The 19,759-nt window shown below is 54.1% G+C and overlaps 1 protein-coding gene across 2 annotated transcripts in view; it reads right to left on the bottom strand.

Moving 5' to 3' along the window:
* Positions 1-100: 100 nt before the first annotated feature.
* ZFAND3 (zinc finger AN1-type containing 3) overlaps positions 101-19,759 on the bottom strand; it is a 311,174-nt gene continuing 291,515 nt past the window's right edge. For both annotated transcript variants that reach the window (XM_043907357.1, XM_043907358.1), the window contains one exon: positions 101-2,291. In XM_043907357.1, the coding sequence (XP_043763292.1) occupies positions 2,137-2,291 (155 nt within the window). In that variant the 3' untranslated portion in view covers positions 101-2,136. The remainder of the gene's footprint in view (positions 2,292-19,759) is intronic.

The following is a 19,759-nucleotide window of genomic DNA, read 5'->3' as shown; positions in this document are numbered from 1 at the left end:
GCCTCCACCTTGTTCACCCTCTGGCTGGGGAGACCTTTTACTGTTTTCCTGGTCATCCAGGTGGCACTTAGGAAAACCGGCGAAACAGAGAAATCCAGACTGTCATACGATTGGTTTAATTTTTTTTTTTCAGCAGGAGAAAAAAGAATAAAGTTACAAGATTCTTTTAATATTTTCACAATGTTAAAACTAAAACTGGGCTCTAGGCTATGTGTGTAAGTAAATCTAGAACACAAAAGGGTTAAATAAGATTTTCTCTTTTAAAGATACAAGAATTTAAGCTTTCCTTACATTTAACAAACTTCACAGAACAGATACTGCAGGGGAACAAGCCCTCCCCACCCCCCGCTCTGCCATCAGGAAGCGACCAGGGGGCGCGAGCCCTGTGTGCAGCCGGCTCTCCAGAGCCCGCGTCCCGGGGCTGCAGCAGCAGCGGGACCGGGAGGGCGCCTGGTGGCCGCTTCCTGATTGGAGCTTGGCGGGGCGCCGAGGCGGGCCACATCGCTGAGGATGGCCAGGTACTGGCCAGAGGGCCGTGGCTTGACAACAGTGGTAAACGCGGGCAGGCCTGGCCTCTCAGCCCTGGGCTGCCCGAGAGCAAGACCCCAGTCTGGGTCCTGAAGCAAGAATTAAGGCTGGAGATTTTGCAGCGGATTCCACTCTGGTTGGAAGGGGGTGCGTTGGGGGGGGGGGGGGGGGGGAAGAGCATGATCTCTTATTTCAGTTTTTTGGACCAAAAACATCTGTAGTTGCAGATATTTACTGTTAATTTGTGGACAGAGCTGAGTGACCATTTGTTGTGGCAGGAAAGGGTTAAGTTGCTGGGTTCAACTCTCCCGTAGCCTGTGCGTGGGCAGCTCCAAACGGCCTGGGTCGGACGTGGCTCGGGGCACCCAGACCCCTGCTCGGGCTCTCAAGGGCCCCTCTTCCCTCCTACCCCCCACCCACCGGACTGGTGAGGACTTCCTAACGGGGGCCAAATAGGCCGTCCCCGTCTGGCCTGAGCCACCGCCTCCACTCCGCCCCTCTGCCCTCCGGAGAGGCGCGCGCTGAGCCACACGCCCTCCCCGCCCGCCCACGAACCACACTCTAGACAGACCCACCTCTGTCCCGGCAATGGGCGCTGCCCCCTCGAACGAGCCTCCGCGTGGCAGAGCGGGCTGGCGGCCTGTGGACCGCGGGGCCGCACGGACCTGAGGGGCGAGGACGATCCTGCTGCACGGGACGGGGCTGCGGGCAGCTCCCAGCACGGCTATCGGTTCCCGTGGCTAAGAAACATCTTTAAAAACACCCAGCTGCAGAGGCCAGTCTGTCGGCCACAGCTGCCGTGCTGCAGTCAGCCGGATTCGATCAGCGCCAGATCCCGGCACTCGGTGGACGGCAGGCCACAGCCGAGGGGTCAGGGCGCCCGGTCGCTTCTTGTGACCGGGGGGGCCTGTGTAGAAAAGGTGGTTCTTGTTCGTGGGCTAGTCTTGAGTGGAGCTAATTTTCAAAGTGAGGTTATTGTTTCTCGTCTCGTGTGATGAGAGAGTTTTTTCATATTAGTTCAGGTAAAAAAATTTCTTAAGAACCTGCCCCACCCCCGTTTCCTGCTCAGTGGGAGAGCGAGGCCACCCCCAGCCCGGCCACGGGCCGATCTCAGCAGCTGCCGCGGCCCAGGCACGTCTGGCCGTGAGGGGGCCGGGCTACCGGGACTAAGGACAGTGGAGAGGTGAAGGCCAGACGCTAACCAGAGCTTCCGGCAAAGCCACGTGCGTCGTGGGGACTTGAACACCAGCTTCTCCTCTAGTGACTCAGAGTCTCCGTCTGGAACGCTTTCCACTTAAGGCTTTTTTAAGTTTGACTCCAGCAGTGACAGGTATGTGTGGTTTTAAATCCACTAGCCATGCTCAAAAAAAATATTCTTCATGTTTTAATTTTATACAATGGCTAGCAGGCACCTTAGTAACCAGCCAGAAATCAATTTCAACCACCATCAACCCCTAAACTACAGTACCAGGATGGCTGGCTAAGGAAAGGAAACGGACTGGCTGTAGTCTGACGCGTGCCCAGTACAAGGTGTCTGGCTGACTTTGTCCTAAATAAGGCTAACATTAGTGAACTAAGAACAGCGTCACGTGGCGGCCGAGCCGGCCTTCAGGAGCACCCCTCCCCGATGCGCTGGCAAGAGCGCCCCACTTTCCGGTCCAGTTTCACCATTTTCAGGATGGCTTCCTCTCGGCCTCGGCCCATGTGGTCAAACGTGCAGTCATGCTGCTCGGGGAGGCGATGCAACATACAGAACACGTAACCTGCAGCAGCGGGAGAAGCAGAGAAGACGAGGTTAGGGCGGCCCCGCGGGCCCTGAGCCCGGCTCCCGCTCAGGTCCAGGCGGGAGGACGGTCCAGGGAGCAGACAGTGGTCACAGCACGGATTCCTGCTGTTACGACCCCCGCCCCAACAAGAGAGCCAGCGCGTCACGTGAGTCCAAGGGGCTCCTGCTGCACTGAGGGTGGAGCCCCAAGGTGCCCGCGTGGCCGGCAGCCCGTCCTCCAGCCCCACGCTGGTGTCAGCGAGCACAGAACTGGTGGCGCGGCACCTCCCGGCCAGAGCAAGCCTCAGTACCGACCTCAGGATACCCACTGCTTCTGAAAGGCTGCGGGAACCCAAACTCACACACGCGTGGGGCCTTCCAGGCAAACGCATCATTTCAAGTGCTGGAGAAGGTGGTATATTTAAAGAGGAAAGAACAGAAATGTTGAGTCCAACTGGTGTCTCAGTGGAGCCAGATACTTCCAACCCCACCTGGGGGGCAGGAGGCGAGCCCCTCACCCCCTGCCCTGGGCCTGCCTCTTCTCCTGGGAGTGGGTGGGTATGGGCCAGCCAGGCTCTCTGCAACCGAGATGCCGCAGAAGGAAGAGCTGAGGAGAGGACACAGGGGGGCAGGAGCTGCGTCGGGGGGGGTGGACAGTCATCTGAGTTTCCTGGGTCTGGCCCTTTCCTTCAGGGAAGGTGCAGGAGATCTGGGCTGGCTCCCCGATCACTGCATCCCATCAGCCCTTATCTGGTCACACCTCCAGGTCCCAGAGGCCTGAGCTGCAGAGGATCGGAGCCCTTCCCTAAACCTCCTCCTGGGGCCTGTACGCCTGGGGCGGGCGGTGCCCTCCCGGCCCCACCAGCGCACACTGCACTTCTTCCCCTGGCAAAGAGCACCCCTCTCAGAGATCTCTCTCAGGCCCGGACCCCCGCAGGCAGAGTGAAGGGCAGTGCCCTGTGGTCCGCCGCCCTCCCCATCCTCCATTCCCTTCAGAGAAAAGGGAGCGGAGGCAGTGATGTCAGGACGGCGGGAGCTGAAGCAAAGACTGGCTACGAAGGACAAGAGCGTCAAGCCTTAACTTTGAAGATCATCTTTACCCAGAGAAGATTCCTCAGGACACTCGTGGCCCTGCTCTGATGTCCTGAGCACACCCCGTGCAGACACGTCCGTTATGCGAAAAAACACTATTAACTGCTTCCCAGGGAGAGCAGGGCAATGTGTTTGAGTCTAAATCAGGACGAGGTTTGAGGGAAGGAACAAATGAAACTGCATCTCCCGAGAAGCTGAGCTCCCACTTGGCCCAAAAGCAAAGTTAAGATTAATGAGCCCGTGTGTTATATTTACTGATAAGTTCATTACTTGAAGATATTGGATACCAGTTGTCTTTCTCCTAAAGGATTTTGCAGCAGAAGCGTGGATGGCCTCAATATGCATCCTTCGTCTGACAAGCACAATCATCTTTTTGGAGCAGAGCCCACCAGGGCAGGGAGAAGCGGATGCCAGGCTGGGGCGGGGGTGGGGGCACCGGCCAGGCGCACAGCAGCCGGAAGTGAGTGGAGACATTTCTGTCGCCAAGGCCTCACGTGTTTCTACACCTTTGGCATCTCTAATAAGGGCGGGAGGCCCCCTGCTGCCCTTCCCTGCCTTCAAGATATTGGGGTGATGCAGAAGAGGGTCCCCAGGGCTCTCCTCTCCTCCTGATGGATGGTGCTGGCTGAATAAAAGTAGCAGGAAATGGATTAGCCCTGAAATTAACTCAGCCCTGGCTCAGTCTAACACCTCATTAGTCAAAGGCAGACGGGGAAGGAGGGGAGAGGCTTGGGTCTCACCACACCCCCTCACAGCTCTGCTGCAGCCCGCCCTCTGCCGACTCCAGGCGACCGCCAACTCGATGGGAGGGCCTGCGTTCTGTCTGAAAAGGAAGCTGGGCACAACCACAATAATCCTGGGGATTCTCCCCCCACCCGGGGATTCTCCTTCCCACCTGGGGATCCTCAGCCAGAACACCTCATTTCTCTAAGCAGGTTCCGTGCACCTGTCAGACACACCTTGACACTTGGCTTTGGTTTTTGAAATGTGAAAACTACTAAACAGGTAATTGTGGAAGTAGAGCTGGTTAAAAAAAAGAAAAAAAGAATAGATGGCATCGTAATTCACTGGGGAAACGTCTGGAGGTAATTCTGGAAGGCTAACTTCCCAAGGTGCTGCACTGAGATTATTAGATGATATAAATTAAGCTCAATTCCCCCTCCTGTCAGGATCGCTCACCAAGGGGAAGATACATGCTAGAACTTGTCCCAAATGCTGAGTAGGTTATTATCTACCAACGACAGCCAAATAGCTCGTGTATTTTGGTGTCAGTGGGTGGGGTGGACTGTTGGATACAGGAAAGGGGGCAGGGGACTGGTGGGTGGGCTGAATCTTTACCCTCTTTTCTCGGTACCCACAGACCTGTTTCCACTCAACTGTCATGAACGTTCAATTACTCTCTAATGGACTTCCAGAGACCAAGCTGGGCACATGGAGAGATGCAAAGTCAGGCTGCTGGGGTACAAGGTTATTCTTATTTCAGTGAGGAGCAGTTTCAGAGCCCAGGGTGTTTACAGCCTCCGTCGTGGGTTGGCCAGCCTCAAGCTTCCTCACTCCGTTCATCAGAAGCCAAGTGGGGCCTTCCCAGGGTCGGCCAAGGCAGGTGCAGGGGGAAGGAAAGCAGAAAGGACACAACCGGTCAGCTGCAGGAGGGGCTTTGATGTTACATATCATCATCACTCTCACTCACACACATATATATTCATCTGCAGGCTCCTTACGGCCCCACAGTTCAGCGTCAAGTAGTTTTAAAAACAGCTTCAATACTCTCTTGCTTGTGATAGCTGCATATATACTCCTTGGGAGGCACAAGCAGTAAAGAATATGGCTAGAAGAATGCCAACCTTCCAAAAGAGAGGAAAACAGCCAAAGCAGACGTTTTTGAAAAACAACTGGTTCATAGCGCTAAACACGGTCTAACCTCAACCCCTTCCCCCAGTGGATCATACACACGGTGCTGCCTGGCTCCCGGGAGCCCTGATCACTGCTTCCCCACGAAATACTGGCCTAGGAGGAAGCCGAAGAGCTCTGTTAGGGCTGCGGAGCTGTTCTTAGTGAATCTGCACAAAACACTCAAGAACTTGGCTGAGCGTTTGTTTGCCAGCATTGAAGAGCACTCGGGATGAGCCCTTGATGAAAAGGGGGTGGTGCAGAAGCAGCTGCCCGAGCACCGTGTCCCATGGCCCCCTCTTCAGGCCGCCCTCCTGCCGCTGCCTGGCTCGGCCAGGCCATCCTGGGCGAGGGGGGAGGCCGACCCGCACGGGTGGGATCAGCCAGCCCGGCCCCCACCTCCCACCCCCCCACCAAGCTGTGCTGCAAGGGGTCCAGCAGCTACACCCTCAGGGCTTGTCGGAGAACAGGCCGGCCCAGGTACCGCAGCGGCCGAACGGCACGGCTCCTCCTGGGGGCTGTGGCCGCACACAGCGAGACGGGGCAGAGCGGAACGTACAACCCAGGACCTAGCCAGACACCACCCTGCGTGAAGGACAAACGGGGAGGCCGCTCGCGGGCGGAACAGGTGCATCGGGTGCCGCCTGAACTTGAAGGTGCCAACAGCTGGTGGCCCGGGAGACATTCCCAGCAGAACGTGGACCTGAGGCGCATTCACCCAAGACTCACACAGGTTTCTATAAACGCTCATCCGGTGGGAGCCAAACTTCAGCTTTTAAAGCCAACATCCGAAAAGTCATCCATTGCACTCAGACCCCTCATCCACAGCTAAACCTCACCTCTGCTCCCAGAGAGACGGGTGTGGGTGTTCTGAGACCACCACCAGGACTGAGAACAGTCCTGACAGATGCCATCGTTAAACAAAGATGATATAAAACCAACACCTGACTGACTAGAAGTGCTATGAAAGTTGTGACAATATTTCCTGTTTCACTCGTTTACAAAAATCAGTGACAATAACTGCCCAAGAGAACACCCAGGGCAGAGGAGACAGGGCTCTCCCTCTGAGCACTGTAGGCAGCAGGGCCCTGAGGGCCTGAGCCAGATTACGGACCTGTCAACCGGTCCTCCCCGGTGCCGCCTCCCTCCCCACCGGCTGGTCCTCCGTCTCCCCTCCTTGCCCCCCATCCTGGTGTTGGGGGGACGGTGGGTGGAGGAGCTGGAGGGCCAAGGGCGGAGCCGACCTCCCACCCGCAGGCCGCACAGCCCCCACCCTCTCTTCCCTCTGAACCTCAGGAACTGAGCAGGGGGTTAGAACTGTCTTTGGGTTTGGAACGGTCTTTTTCTTCCATGGGATCTCCTAAAGGAGGAAAAGCGATGCCAAAATTCACGAAGTCTGAGCCCGACATTTTTATTCAATCCCTGCCAGACAGAAATGTTGCTTACTGGCTTTATCCTGAGTAAAAAGCCCCACTTAAAGCTGGCACGGGACTTCCCCAGGGGTCCAGTGGCTAAGACTCTGTGCGCCCAGTGCAGGGGGCCCAGGTTCAATCCCCGGTCAAGGAACTAGACGCCACACCCACAGCTAAGAGTGCATGCCACAATGAAGATCAAAGGTCCCACAATGGAAGACCCAGCGCAGCCGAATAAATATTTAAAAAGAGGATAAAGCTGGTGAAACTGCGCAGGTCTGGATACTTACAGACTTTAAACATTTGTTTTCTGACAGACTTCCCTGACTTGGGGGCTCTCCCAAGATGGCCATGTTAGTGAGGCCTCAGACCAGGGTGGGCCTCGGCTCCAGCTGCTTCGGTGTTTTCACCCCACTCACAAGAAATGTCTCACACTTTCTTGCTCATTTGGATTTCAGATGTCAGAGGTTCGAGCAGATCCTAAGAACACTGACACGCCTTGGGGACTGCGGGCTTCAGTCTCCGGGTGCAGCCTGGGGTGGCCTGTGTCTGCACTGACACGCCCGTCCCCCCAGGGACCAGCCCCAGGCAGGCGTGTCCCAGCAGGAGGAAAATCAGACACCTGTCATTCAGACAGCAAACGGAGCCCACCCAAGACCTCCCAAAGCTCTCAGAGATACCTCGGTAACGGACCCTCCAAATCTCAACTCATAGGTAAGGACCATTTGCTCTGCTCTCTGAATTGTCTATTTCAAATGTAAACAACAAGTATGCCTGACGCGTGTCTGAAATGACTAAGCAAGCTTGTTATAAAGAGTCACATTTTTCCAACAACATAACATAAAAGTTTCTTAAAATGCAGGACGGCTAACTGACCTTGTAGCTCATTTGTTAAGTGCACGTTGGGAACAGCAGGTGGCTATAGGAACGCTTGTTGGAAAACATTAGCCACTTACGCTCCCACCAGCAGTGATCCCTGGATTACACCGCCTCCACTGACCCAGTGCCCAAGGCAGAATTTGTAGCACAAAAATGCATTACAGGAGCTTAATGCATTTATTTTATCAGGCCCACGGTGCAGGCAAAGCAGCTGCAGGTGTTTCAGGAACGGAAGGCGCCTGTTTCACACTCCCCTCCATCAACGGCTTCGCACACGGGAGGGGAAAGCAATCACACTCCAAGAAACAGAGCTGGACCCCTGCTCCCTGAGTGGCTGACGAGCCCGGTGGGGCTGGGGAGAGAACGGGTCGATCACAGCCACCCACCCAGGGGACTGGAACCAAAGCCACTGTGAATCACCAAGTGGGCATCAGTTCGTCTGTTTTCCAAGGGGAAGGAGAACCTGCAATTCACAAGAGCCCAAGTACTCACCGGGCATCCCAGGTGGCGCTACCAGTAAAGAACCTGCCTGCCAATACAGGAGATAAAAGAAGTGTGGGTCCGACCCCTGGGGGTCACGGAGGAGGGCACGGCAACCCACTCCAGTACTTCTGCCTGGGGAATCCCATGGACAGAGGAGCCTGGCGGGCTGCAAGCCACAGGGTCGCAAAGAGCTGGACACGACTGACGCGACTTAGCACACAGTGTACTCGCCAATTTAATAAAAACCAGTAAACACCACCAAGACAGCTCTAAAACAGACACCGTTTGTTTTCCCCCAAATCAATTAACATATCAAGTTAGATACACGCTAACTGCTACAACAAAAAGCAGTGTGACAGAACGCCAAGACACATGAGCCCGTGCAAAATGCCGGCGTGAAGGCCCTGAGGGCAGGCAGTGGCAGAGACGCCCACAGCCCAGCTTGATGGAGCTCCCGACACGGCGCTCACAGCTTCAGACAACCCACCACCCTGGTCTCCATTATTGCTGTCTCCTCAAACAGGCTCATTCCTGCAAAAACTCTGACCTCTTTCCTCCACGGGGAATGCCCGTCCACTCCTAGGAACAGCTCCTTCTATCACCCGACACCCAGGGAACAGGCCTTCCACCTATCATTTCTGCCTATTTTTCAACGGTGTGTTTGTGGGAGAGAAGGTGGGCCTGGGGCTGAGCACCCGCCCCAGGAACCCGCGCCATCAGCTGGGACCTGTGAGAACCGGCCCCGCACCCGACTTGCCTCTGTGAGCTGTAACCCCCTGGAGCATGAGGAGGAAGGGGCTGGCTGCAGGCTCCCATTACACCGGCTGTGTTATCTAGAGATGAACATATATTTAAAAACTAAGAAAATGGCTCAAGGCAGTTTCTGCCACAGGAATAATGACTTGCTCTTTCAAATACCATTTTATTTCAGTAGCTGAAAACACGCAGCATTAGCCTCTTAGAACCCGGAGCAGTTTCCAAGATCCAAAAACCCTAGCATATGCCTGCACTCCTGGCCCCCTCCAGCCCCCACCAGCCCCCACCCTGGGGGGCTTCGGGGGAATCGTAGGAACTGCTTTCTGGAGGAGACCTCATCCTTCTCTCGCAGGCTCCTGACTGGTTGGCCTTCTCTTCCAACAGTCTCCTGTCCTTAGAGTTTACCTTCTCAAACAGAGGGCTCCTAGAAAACCAACCCCAAACCTGCAGCAGAGGCAACAGAAGGGCCCAACCTGTCCTACCCAAGAGTGGCCGAGGGCAAAGTGGGCAACCCAGCCGCCAGGCCTCCCTGAAGGCTACGCTGGCGAGAGCCAGTCCACCCGTCCCAGGGCATCCGAGGGGCAGGGCCGCGGGGGACTTGAGACTGCAGCTGCAGCGTGCCCTCCGGAACAGCGCTGCGGCAGGAGAGGACGCCTGCCCCGTGTCCTCTGCCGGCCTTCCAGCCCACAGGCGGGGGTCACAGGGGAGGACAAATACGACAGGCCCTGCGGTTACTGCGCCCCTGCCACGGCAGGTCCCTCAGGGGAAGCTCAAGTTCTCTTTCTGAAGAATCCAGTGAGGAGCGTGTGCACCGGAGTCCAAGTTGCTGGGTTCCGTTCCAGCTGCGCGGCCCCGGCAGCCACGTGGCTGCTGCTGAGCCCCCTAGCCTCTCAGCCCGCAGGCGTGGCTCCGATAAACGGGGTTGTTACAGGCATTAAGGGCCGGAGCAGCTGAAGCCTAACTCGAGGAAGACCCACTCACCTGCCGGGCTTCAAGGCTGGGTCCCTCCCTGCTCCGCCCCACCTACAAGGATGGCTCCCTGCGCCCCCTCTACCTCAGTCTACACTCTGTTCCTGTCTCCTCTTCTGACAAAGGAGAGACAAGGAAATCTTCCTGTGAGTGTGTGATGCACTTGTCTCCTCTGTCCCTCTGCACAAGCCCCTCTGCACACTATAAATGTGCCGCCACAAGCTGACAGGCTCAATAAAGATTTCTGTTGAAGATATGCAAATTTTAGAAAAGCCTGATTTAAATACATGACGACTACACAGGGCAGCCTGGAAAGCAGTCAGTGGTTAGGGACCCCACGGAAGGGATGTGGAAACGCTCCAAGGACAGCAGGGAACAACTGCTTTGCTCCTGTGAGGGCTTCTCCCAGGAACGGCTGAGAAGTCCGCAAGCCTCTCTCCGAAGCAAAGGCAGAGCGTGTGCGTTCCCAAGTTTGGTCACGTACTGACCGCGTGCTGAAAAGCCCACGTCTATTTCCTGATACTGTCGGGCTGGGAGCTGGTGTGAAAGGATGGGCGGGGAAAGGAATGGGCTGGAGACACTGCAAACACGATGTTTCACCTCTGCTGTGCCAGCGTCACCCGCACCCATCTCATGTGCTTCTCTGAAGAAGGCAAGTCTCATGCTTTTTGTTTTCAACACACAACTCAAAAAGGTCATTCTGAGGACCTCAAGAGTACAAGCATGCTTTTTTCTATTCTCACAAATTTGGGCTTTAAGGTCACAGGCCCCACAACATCTGCTGTGCGCGCGCATGTGTGGCAGGAAGGCAGGGTGGCAGGAATAAGGCCAGAGAAGCGAGCTTCAAGTTGGTTAAACACACCTCTCCTGGAGGGAAAGAGGCTTCCTCTACGTCAGAGAAATGTTTTAGCTGAAGACATGAGTTCAAATTTGAAGTCAGACTATAAACAATATATAGTTAGAAACTCCCACTGAATGGACAACCCACTCCAGGATTTGGGAGACTTCGCGTCTAGGTGTGGGGGAGGAGCTGACCTCATACCCAGCTCCTTCACCAAATGGTTCCAGTCTGGGTATTAAAGAACCCCACGAACGGAACCTGAACATTTCTCAATCCCAAGGGCCCTAGTCAGTTCTCACTGACTGATCTGAACAGCAGACTCCCCGTGGGCTCTGTGATGCCCAGTTTTCCGTGTTGTCCTCCTCCTCCTCTGGCAGCACCTCATCTGTCCTTTAAATATCAGAAGTATTCAGCGCTGGACCCCATGTTCTCTCCCAAGGTTAAAATTCTAACTGCATATGCTGCCCCCTCTGAACTGTCCCCCTGCCCAGACCGCTCTCTGGAGCTCCATGCCGCGGTATCCAATTATCTCCTGGTATCTTGGCTACCTCAAGTGTAAGCTGTCCAAAATGGAATGCACACCTCCTCCTTCAGTGTCCCCCAAGCTAGGAGAACGGGGCCACCGCGCAGCCCCCGGCTGTGGCGCAACCCTGGAGCCACCACGGCATCCTCCCCAACGTCCACACTCAGTTAGCAAGTGCTGTGGATCCTGCTTCCAAAAACCGAATCCACTCTCTTCTTCCCACCCGCACAGCCGCCACCCGGTCAGGACCACCAGCCCCTCACGCCCAGCCGCTGCCCAGCCTCCTCCAGCAGCCAGAGCGAGCCCACCACCCACCTGTGTCAGCGCGGTGTACGTACACTCGGTAACGACCACCCCGGCGCCCCCCGCTCTTCACGCCACTCACCCCGGTACTCCGTGTTCAAGACAAAGGGGCCTCACCGCATTCCTGCTTCTGACGGTCTCAGCTTCAACAGCTCTTCCTCAGGAAGATCCTCCTGGAGCCTCAGATGAGGCTAGGGACCTATAATATGCTTTCATCTCCTGGGCTTTTCCTTCAATCACCAGTCATAATTATCGGGTCATTTGTGTAGTTTTTTTTTTTTTCATTTAACTTGTTTTCCTGATGAGATTTCATGAAAGCAAAAAGGCTGCCTCTATAACTTACCACATGCCTCCTATGGCTAGAGCAGTGCATGGCTTACTCAGAGGTTAGTTACAGACAAACTGTGTTTTCCACTACTTTCAAAAGAGTCCTGCACGCCAATGGTCAGAGCAGTACTATTTATAATAACCAAGACGCTGAAACAATGTCCTGTGGCAGCAGTGAGGGCAGCACGCAGATGGGACAGGAAGAAGGCAGCAGGCCCGGGACGTGGGGAGGCCAGGCCAGGCCTCCGCCTCCGGCCCACCGGGGCCCGCCGAGCCGCCCACATCGCGTCGCCCTCCTCCTGGTCTCCACTCCCCGCAAGGCTTCTCCCTCACAGCTCTTAGACAGATTTCTTTCTTATTTTTTTGGTAAGGCTAATTGAACTGAGATGTACTTTTTTCACAGTAGTTAATTAATTCCTCTTCTATTAGATAACATGTGAATATAACATAAATTCAGCTTGTATAAAATGATATTCAGCAAAAAGTAAGTCTCCCATCCCATTCTCTGTTACCAACCCAGAGGCAAAGCAACCACCAGTTCAGACACATCCTCGAGAGTCTGAGCATACACACATGTTTGTGTTCAGGCCCTAGAGGGCTGTTTTAATCTCGTAAACTCCATCATGAAACTCACTGTGTAAACCCCTCAGTGCCTGCCCACTACTTTTAGAATAAAATTCTGACATCCGCGAAAGCCCCCTGGGCCCGCCTCCTGTGCGTGCGGGGCTCCAACCACACCAGCACCTCTCGGGTCCTCAGATGTGGACGCCAAGCGGCTCCGGCCTCCAGGGCTGCGGCTGCTCTTCCCCAGCACTCCGGACAGCCGGCTCTCCCAGCTCAGCCGCTCAGAAGCTGTCTCGTTCATGCTCCCTCACTGACTGCATCTTTCCCCCAGAGAAGAAAAGCACCACGAGGGCAGGGACTTTGACAGTTCCGTTCCCTGTTCCTCAGGAGCTCAATAAAGATTCGTAAACAGAAAGAATAAATAATTTGAGTCAACATTTTACACAAAGGAAAGGACTTTCAGCAATAAAAAGAACGTTTAATGCTGCTGCCTGTGCCCCTTGGCCCCTCTCCCGGAGAAGGACCACGAGCACCCCGCGGTCTGCCCCCTTTCCCTGGGGACCAGGTGGAGCAGGCACACTCTCAAGACGATTATTGCCTGGCTTAAGCTTCGGACGGACTCTTTGTTTTTCCCTCCAGTAGCATGTTTACTTTCCTAATTATGCTTTTCTGTTGCCATTATTAATATGAGCCTATATTCACTGAGCTCACTCTGAGAGGCAACCCAGAAACGTCCAAGATGGCATTAGATGCTCTCCTGGAACTAACTCATGATCACAAACAAGCTGAGCACAGACAATGAAGAACCAGATATAACCATGTAGGTTTCCACTGAACATTTCTCATTTTACCCTAGCATTCTGGCCAATTACTCCAGATTCCAAGGAAAATTAATCCCGGAGTAGCATCCAGTTCAAGGAAAGAGCAATGTAACTGACCTAAGAGAATTAACACAAAGCTGGGCCTTTAATCTGTGCGTCCGGAGCTTCCCCCCTGAACCTGTAACACTGCAGCACACAGCTCTAGAGAACCCAAGTCATCAAACGTACTAATCACAAGAACGCACAAACTCCATCGTGCGCTGACTCGCACGCCCACCTTCCACTGCAGAGCAGAGGCTGGCCGCTGCAGGAAGGGGATCCTCACAGGCCAGGGAGGAAGAGCCCCACTCCCCTCCTCAAGGGACAAGTGGGCCGCCACTGGACGAAGCCTCCCCAACCCACAGGACAGCAGCCGCAGCCTCTGCCCGCCACCTCCCACCCTTCGGCCTAACAACCCATCTCCTGCATCACAGGGAGTATCTTCACGGATACTTCACAGAAACTCTGGCCAGAAAAGAGCATGTGACACATCCAAACACCCCCTTCTCCCCAAGCTCCCCTCAGCTTGGGGAGAAGGACTTGCTGGAATAAGGGGAGCGGGCCTGGCCCGCTTCAAGTGTGGCTGCCTGTTGCCGGCAGTGAGCCCGAATCAGACTGGGACAGGACAGCAACACAGGCTCTGCAGCATCACTGAAAGAGGACTTGCCTTTAGGGAGTGAGGCGCTTTTGGAAGACTGACGTGAGAAGGCTGCCCTAACCGGAGTCCCAGGTGCCGTGCTGGTGGGCCGCTGGCTCTCCTGCTGTCGCCCAGGCTCTTCAGCCTTTGAGACTCCAAGTCAAGCCACCAGGGAGCTGGGTGCTGGGGACAGACCCACGAAGGGCCTGAGACCCAGAGACTCAGTGCTGGTGAGGTGAGGAGGAAGTGCTGGGAGCTGGTGGGAGACACGCTGTCTCACTGCACACGTGGGTGGTCAAGACTGACCGTGAGATCCTGGCGCAGAGTTCAGAGGCCGCAGGCTGAAAGGGGGGAGGAGTCTGTCCTGTAAATTATTGAAGTGCCCGAAGTAACTGCATCAGCTGGCTTCTCTAGAAGTTCCCACCTCTCCATGTCTCCTTGTTGGCCAGACGTCATTCCCGTCCCTGCTGGGAGCGAGGCAGAACCCAGCAGGGAATGAAGGCCTCGTCTGCACTCTGAGAGGGACGGGGGCAGCAACGCAGAGCCCGCCTGCTGTGGAGGCTCAGTCCTCCAGACTTGACCCCTCCTCGAGCTGCTGTCCAGGGAACACCTTCTGCTGTCGGTCAGGAGTTAAGGCAGCCGCGGTTACTGAGGCACAGAGAAGGGGGGAGAGCATCGTGGAGGGGTGGGGACCCCGACACGGGCTCCCGGGGTGGTGTGCACTTGGGGGGCCCCTCCGCTTCCCTCCAGTGGCTTGGAGGGTGCTGTCTTCCTCTGTTGCTGCCTGCGGAGTTGTTCTAGGGCTACTCCAACCGTCTAGTGTACTCTCTCCCCCGGAACAGTGCCTGGGACATAGCTGGACGATGAGAAACGCCCCTCTTTGCCTTGGGTACGTCATCCACTGCTGTGCAGGTAACGCGTGCATGCAGTTCCTGGCGCACGCCTGGGCGCGGGTGCCTGGCCTGTGGGCACCTCCCCCTGGGGCTGTTTCCCGCAGCAGCCGGCCAGGCTCTGCCTGGAGCCTGCCTCTCCAGGGCCCAAGAGTCAAGGAGTAAGGACTCTCACGTGATTGTATCAGAACCTTGGTCTGCTTAGGTAAAAGCACTTTCCAGAAGCAGAAACCAACTTCATTGATATTGATCCCTTCAGAGGAAAGGTGCTATAGAAATCTCATCTAATAAATAAAGGATTCAAACTCCGGTGTTGGGCTGTCAGTCCAGGAAGGGAAAGGAGCTATCAGGCTCAAGGAGTCAAGAGTATTTATTAGTCATCTGTGCATGTTTACAGAGCTCTATTCTAGGGGCTGGGTGGAAGAGAAGAAGAAAAAAAAGTCACTAGTTCCTGCCTTTAAAGACAGCTAAAGATGCACAGAGAGGAAAATGCTGAAGGACACAAGAAGCAAAGCAAGAAATCAACTGCAAATAAAATCAATACGCTCCAGCTCCGTGTAATAAATCGGGGGCACCGAGGAGAGGTCACTGGCTAAGGTGTCCTGGAGGAGGTATTTTCAAGGAAAACAAGGACATGAATTAGCAGTCAGGAGAAAATGGAATGAACACGTCAGTAAGAATTAAGTGCCGCTGTGTCTCACATTACTCAGGCGCAGCGGGGGACACAGAGGTGGCAATGCCACAGGCCTGTCCTCCAGAAGCGCCGTATGCCAGTGGAGTGATAAGGGGGACATGGACCATGGATCCCATACAGTGGGCTACATAAACTGTTACCGTTCACTAAACTGCATCACTGAGATGGGGAAGAGCTCAAGGAGCGGCCAAGACCCACACGGCTGGAAAGCGGGACATCGCACCCTGCAGTCACACACTCACCGTCTAGGGCACCCGTGGCCCAGGGTGGGAACACGAGAGAGTGGTGGGATCCTGGGAGCTCACAGACCTGGGTTCTCTGCCAGCTGCTCCCTTAATATTTCTGAGTTACTTGACTTCAAAGCTTAAGTTTTCCACCTCTGTAAAAAGGACCATCTGTCCACCCATGCTAAGGGTCACACAATATAACACAGTTGCAGGCATCTAGCGCGAAGTAGGTGCTCAATAAAGCTGCTCTTCCTTCACCCCGAGGGTCACAACTGCAACGTTACAGGGTTCACCCATTTGCTCAGAGGCAACAACACACCCCAGGTGCTGCAGCAGGGGCCGAGAGCTGCCCGAGAACACAGTGTGCGCCTGTCCTCCAGGGCTGACAGTGTGGAAGGAGGACAGACGTGCAGACAGACAACCTGAGTACGTCCTGGGAACTACAACAACGGGGGCCAACCGTGGACTCCACAGACAGCTTCTGGGCAGCCCCGCGAGATCAGCAGGTGAAAGGTTTTATTACAGAGACATCCAGATTTAGTGAGGGCCGGACTTCCCTGGTGGCTCAGATGGTAAAAGCGTCTGCCAACAATGCAGGAGACCAGGGTTCAATCCCTGGGTCGGGAAGGTCCCTCGGAGAAGAAAGTGGCAACCCACTCCAGTACCCTTGCCTCGAAAATCCCATGGACGGAGGAGCCTGGTAGGCTACAGTCCATGGGGTCACAAAGAGTTGGACACAACTGAGCAACTTTACTTCCACAAGACTTAGCTCTCTCATCGCTCGTGGTATATATTTCCAAAGGGCTGTGAAGAGTGAAGCAATGTGTGCATGTGTGACTACCTGATGAAGAAAACCACGGAGACAAGCCCTGAGCCCAATCTGGCATTCCTGGCCCCCACCTTGCCTCTGACGCCCCCAGACTATTCTCTAGTCCCTATACAAGACTTGGGCCTGGAGGACCGGGGGTGCTGGAAAGCCAAGGCCACCACATTCAGATGTGTGAGGAGACGGCTTGCAGGAGAGGAAGGTGGTTTGTGACAGGTCTGTCCAGAGGGCAGAGTGCCGAGGAAGGAGGGCATGTTATACAGAGAGGGCAGTTTTAGTTCAGTGGAGGAAGCACCTGGTCAGTCTAAGCTGCCTGGCAACAGGACAGGCCTCACCCACTCCATGCTGAACACCTAGACGCCATTTCTACAGTGATGGGTCAGGGAGCTGGACAGGCACCAGATGAGTAACTTCCAGGTCATTTCGGTGCTTGGACTCTGAGTCAAGAGAGTGATGGGGCTGTTAGGCAGGAATGGGTGACTGGTGTGGTTACACACACTAGGTCTGTGACCTGCCAGTCTCTGTGACCTCCAAAGAGCCCATCTTGTCCATCTGCAAGTGAATCACAGGTTTTATTTAGGCAAATACACCCATCTCCAAAGTCGAGTATTTAATTAAGCCAAAAGCGTATCACATAATTTTAATTAGACCAAGCAAGCAATGCTCCTCTGACAGCATGCATGTCTTGACTGATTTTCCCCCTCCACCAATAAAAATTCAAGGCAGATGAAGGTATATAAAAATAAATAATGCTAAGGTTTTCTACCTAAACCTTACTCCTTAAGCTAGTTATTCCCTTGGGAAAAGCTCAGGTTCTACACATACGCTGGCATCAAGAATCTCCATGGAGACCAGCCCCGACACTCTCCTAGGCACGTGCTCAGGCCTGCCTTCACACACAACCACAAAAGGACTTTTCCCCTAAAGAGAGCCCGGAGGTTCACCACAGCGCCACACTTCTCTGACTTGTGATTTTTTCTTGCATGTTATCGGTCAACACTGGTGGGGAACCCACTCCAGGCCACGTGAGTCAGGGCTGTGAGAAGCCACAGAACAATACGTGGTGCTGGCCTCTGAGGCGTCTAGGATCCAGCAGGAGAGAGGAGGGCAGGGGAGGAAAGCATGCGTTACACACGGAGAAGACGCGTATCTCTCAGTGGGAGAGAAGGGAGTTGCCTAGATCTGATATAAAACCTCTGATGTGGATGACCTCACTGGAAACTTCTAGTAACTCTATTTTGTCTTAAATCATCCTTGCATTCCCATGAAAACGAGCTATGAAGCATGCAGGCAGGGTATCAAACCTCGGGGTCTGTTAGAACTGCCTGGGCAGCCGCGTCTGTGCTTTCTGAGGAAGCAGCCTCAGCCCCTCAGGCACTCCGCAGCGCTGGTCTCAGGCCCGCACATCTGAGGAAGCTCTACTCAGGAGGGAGTCACGGGAGAGACGAGGAGGGAGACGAAGGGTGTTTAGTAGCAGATTATCTACATGCAGTGTGCTGAACACAAGTTTGTCTTAACTACACACATAAAAGGCACTAAAAAGGACATTTCTTTACCACTATTTTGTGAGCAACTTGTTATTATTTTGAAAGAAATAATATTTTAGTCCTATTATTTTGGCTAAATACTATTTTTTACCACAACTACTCTAATTTGGTGACATTTTGCTGCGAATGATCCATATGAGTCCCAAGCCCTGAACCAGGTTCTGGAGGCCAAACTAAGAGGTTAAAAGAATAAAGTGTATTAATTTGGGGGAAAGACAGACCAAGAAATCTTCCGGGTACTTCAGAGGAGGGGACAGGCAAGGATACAAAATGAGAAGCTGCAGTCAGTGGGGGCTGAAAGCCGTGCTGGAGGGAGGGAGTGGTGAGCAGTCTTTTGGTCAGAAACTCCTCAGCACTCCTTGAGTTTCAGATCAAAGCCCGCATAAGCACACAGGTGTGATATGAGGCTGTGGCCATCTTTCTGGCCTTAGTTTCCCCCTTTACTAAAGGGCGGGGGGGTTGGACTGATGAATGATTGCTAAGGCTGCCTCTAATCCTGGTGCTATGTGATTCTATTACGTCTTACCCACAATTTGTGTGTGTGTGTATGTGTGTGTGTGTGATTTTGTATTGTGGTAAAAGCATTTACAGGGAAGGCAATGGCACCCCACTCCAGTACTCTTGCCTGGAAAACCCCGTGGACGGAGGAGCCTGGTGGGCTGCAGTCCATGGGGTCGCTAAGAGCCGGGCACGACTGAGTGACTTCACTTTCCCTTTTCACTTTCATGCACTGGAGAAGGAAATGGCGACCCACTCCAGTGTTCTTGCCTGGAGAATCCCAGGGATGGGGGAGCCTGGTGGGCTGCCGTCTGTGGGGTCGCACAGAGTCAGACACGACTGAAGCGACTTGGCGGCAGCAGCAAAGGCATTTGATTCAAACAAAGCATTTCAGGGCACTGCCAGCGCACCTTGCTCTCACTGCCTCAGGCGAGAACAGCCCAGAGCAGTACCTTGGTGTCTGCTATGATTCTGGCCTTCAGAAGAGGAGTGACCTCAGGTCACAGGTTTCCTCACCACAGCTAGACAGACACACTATGACCATGAACAAGAGCATGCGTTTCAACCGTAAGCACAGGACAGAAACTCTTTAAAACACACCTTTGTTAGGCCACATGATACTCACCAGGACTAGATCAACTGTCTGGGGAAAATGAATTTGAACATTTCCTGTGGTTTCCTAAAATGTATTCCACAGGTAGCAACTATTAAACTTTGTCAGGCCAGCTATGAAAAATCTACGACCAAATCATACATGAATGGTAAAATCAAAACAAAACAAAACTGTTTTCTACCTGAGATCAAAGAAATGGCAAGGAGGTTCATCCTACCCAGTGCAGTAACACAAGAAAAAAAGTTACATGCATACAGATTGGAAAGGGCTTCCCTGGTGGCTCAGATGGTGAAGAATCTGCCTGTGATGCAGGAGACCCGGGTTCAATCCCTGGGTTGGGGAAGATCCCCTGGAGGAAGAAATGGCAACCCACTCCAATATTCTCGCCTGGAGAATTCCATGGAGAGAGGAGCCTGGCAGGCTACAGTTGTTCATGGGGTCACAAAGAGCTGGAAACAATCAAGCGACTAACACTTTCACTCTGGGTTCCCTGGTAGATCAGCTGGTAAAGAATCCTCCTGCAATTCAGGAGACCCTGGTTCAATTCCTGGGTCGGGAAGATCTGCTGGAGAAGGGATAGGCTATCCACTACAGTATTCTTGGGCTTCCCTAGTGGCTCAGCTGGTAAGGAATTC

This window comes from Cervus elaphus, chromosome 7 (assembly GCF_910594005.1).
Source record: "Cervus elaphus chromosome 7, mCerEla1.1, whole genome shotgun sequence".
NCBI lineage: Eukaryota > Metazoa > Chordata > Mammalia > Artiodactyla > Cervidae > Cervus > Cervus elaphus.
The sequence above is the reverse complement of the archived record's forward strand: the minus strand, read 5'-3'. Positions and strand labels throughout refer to the sequence as shown.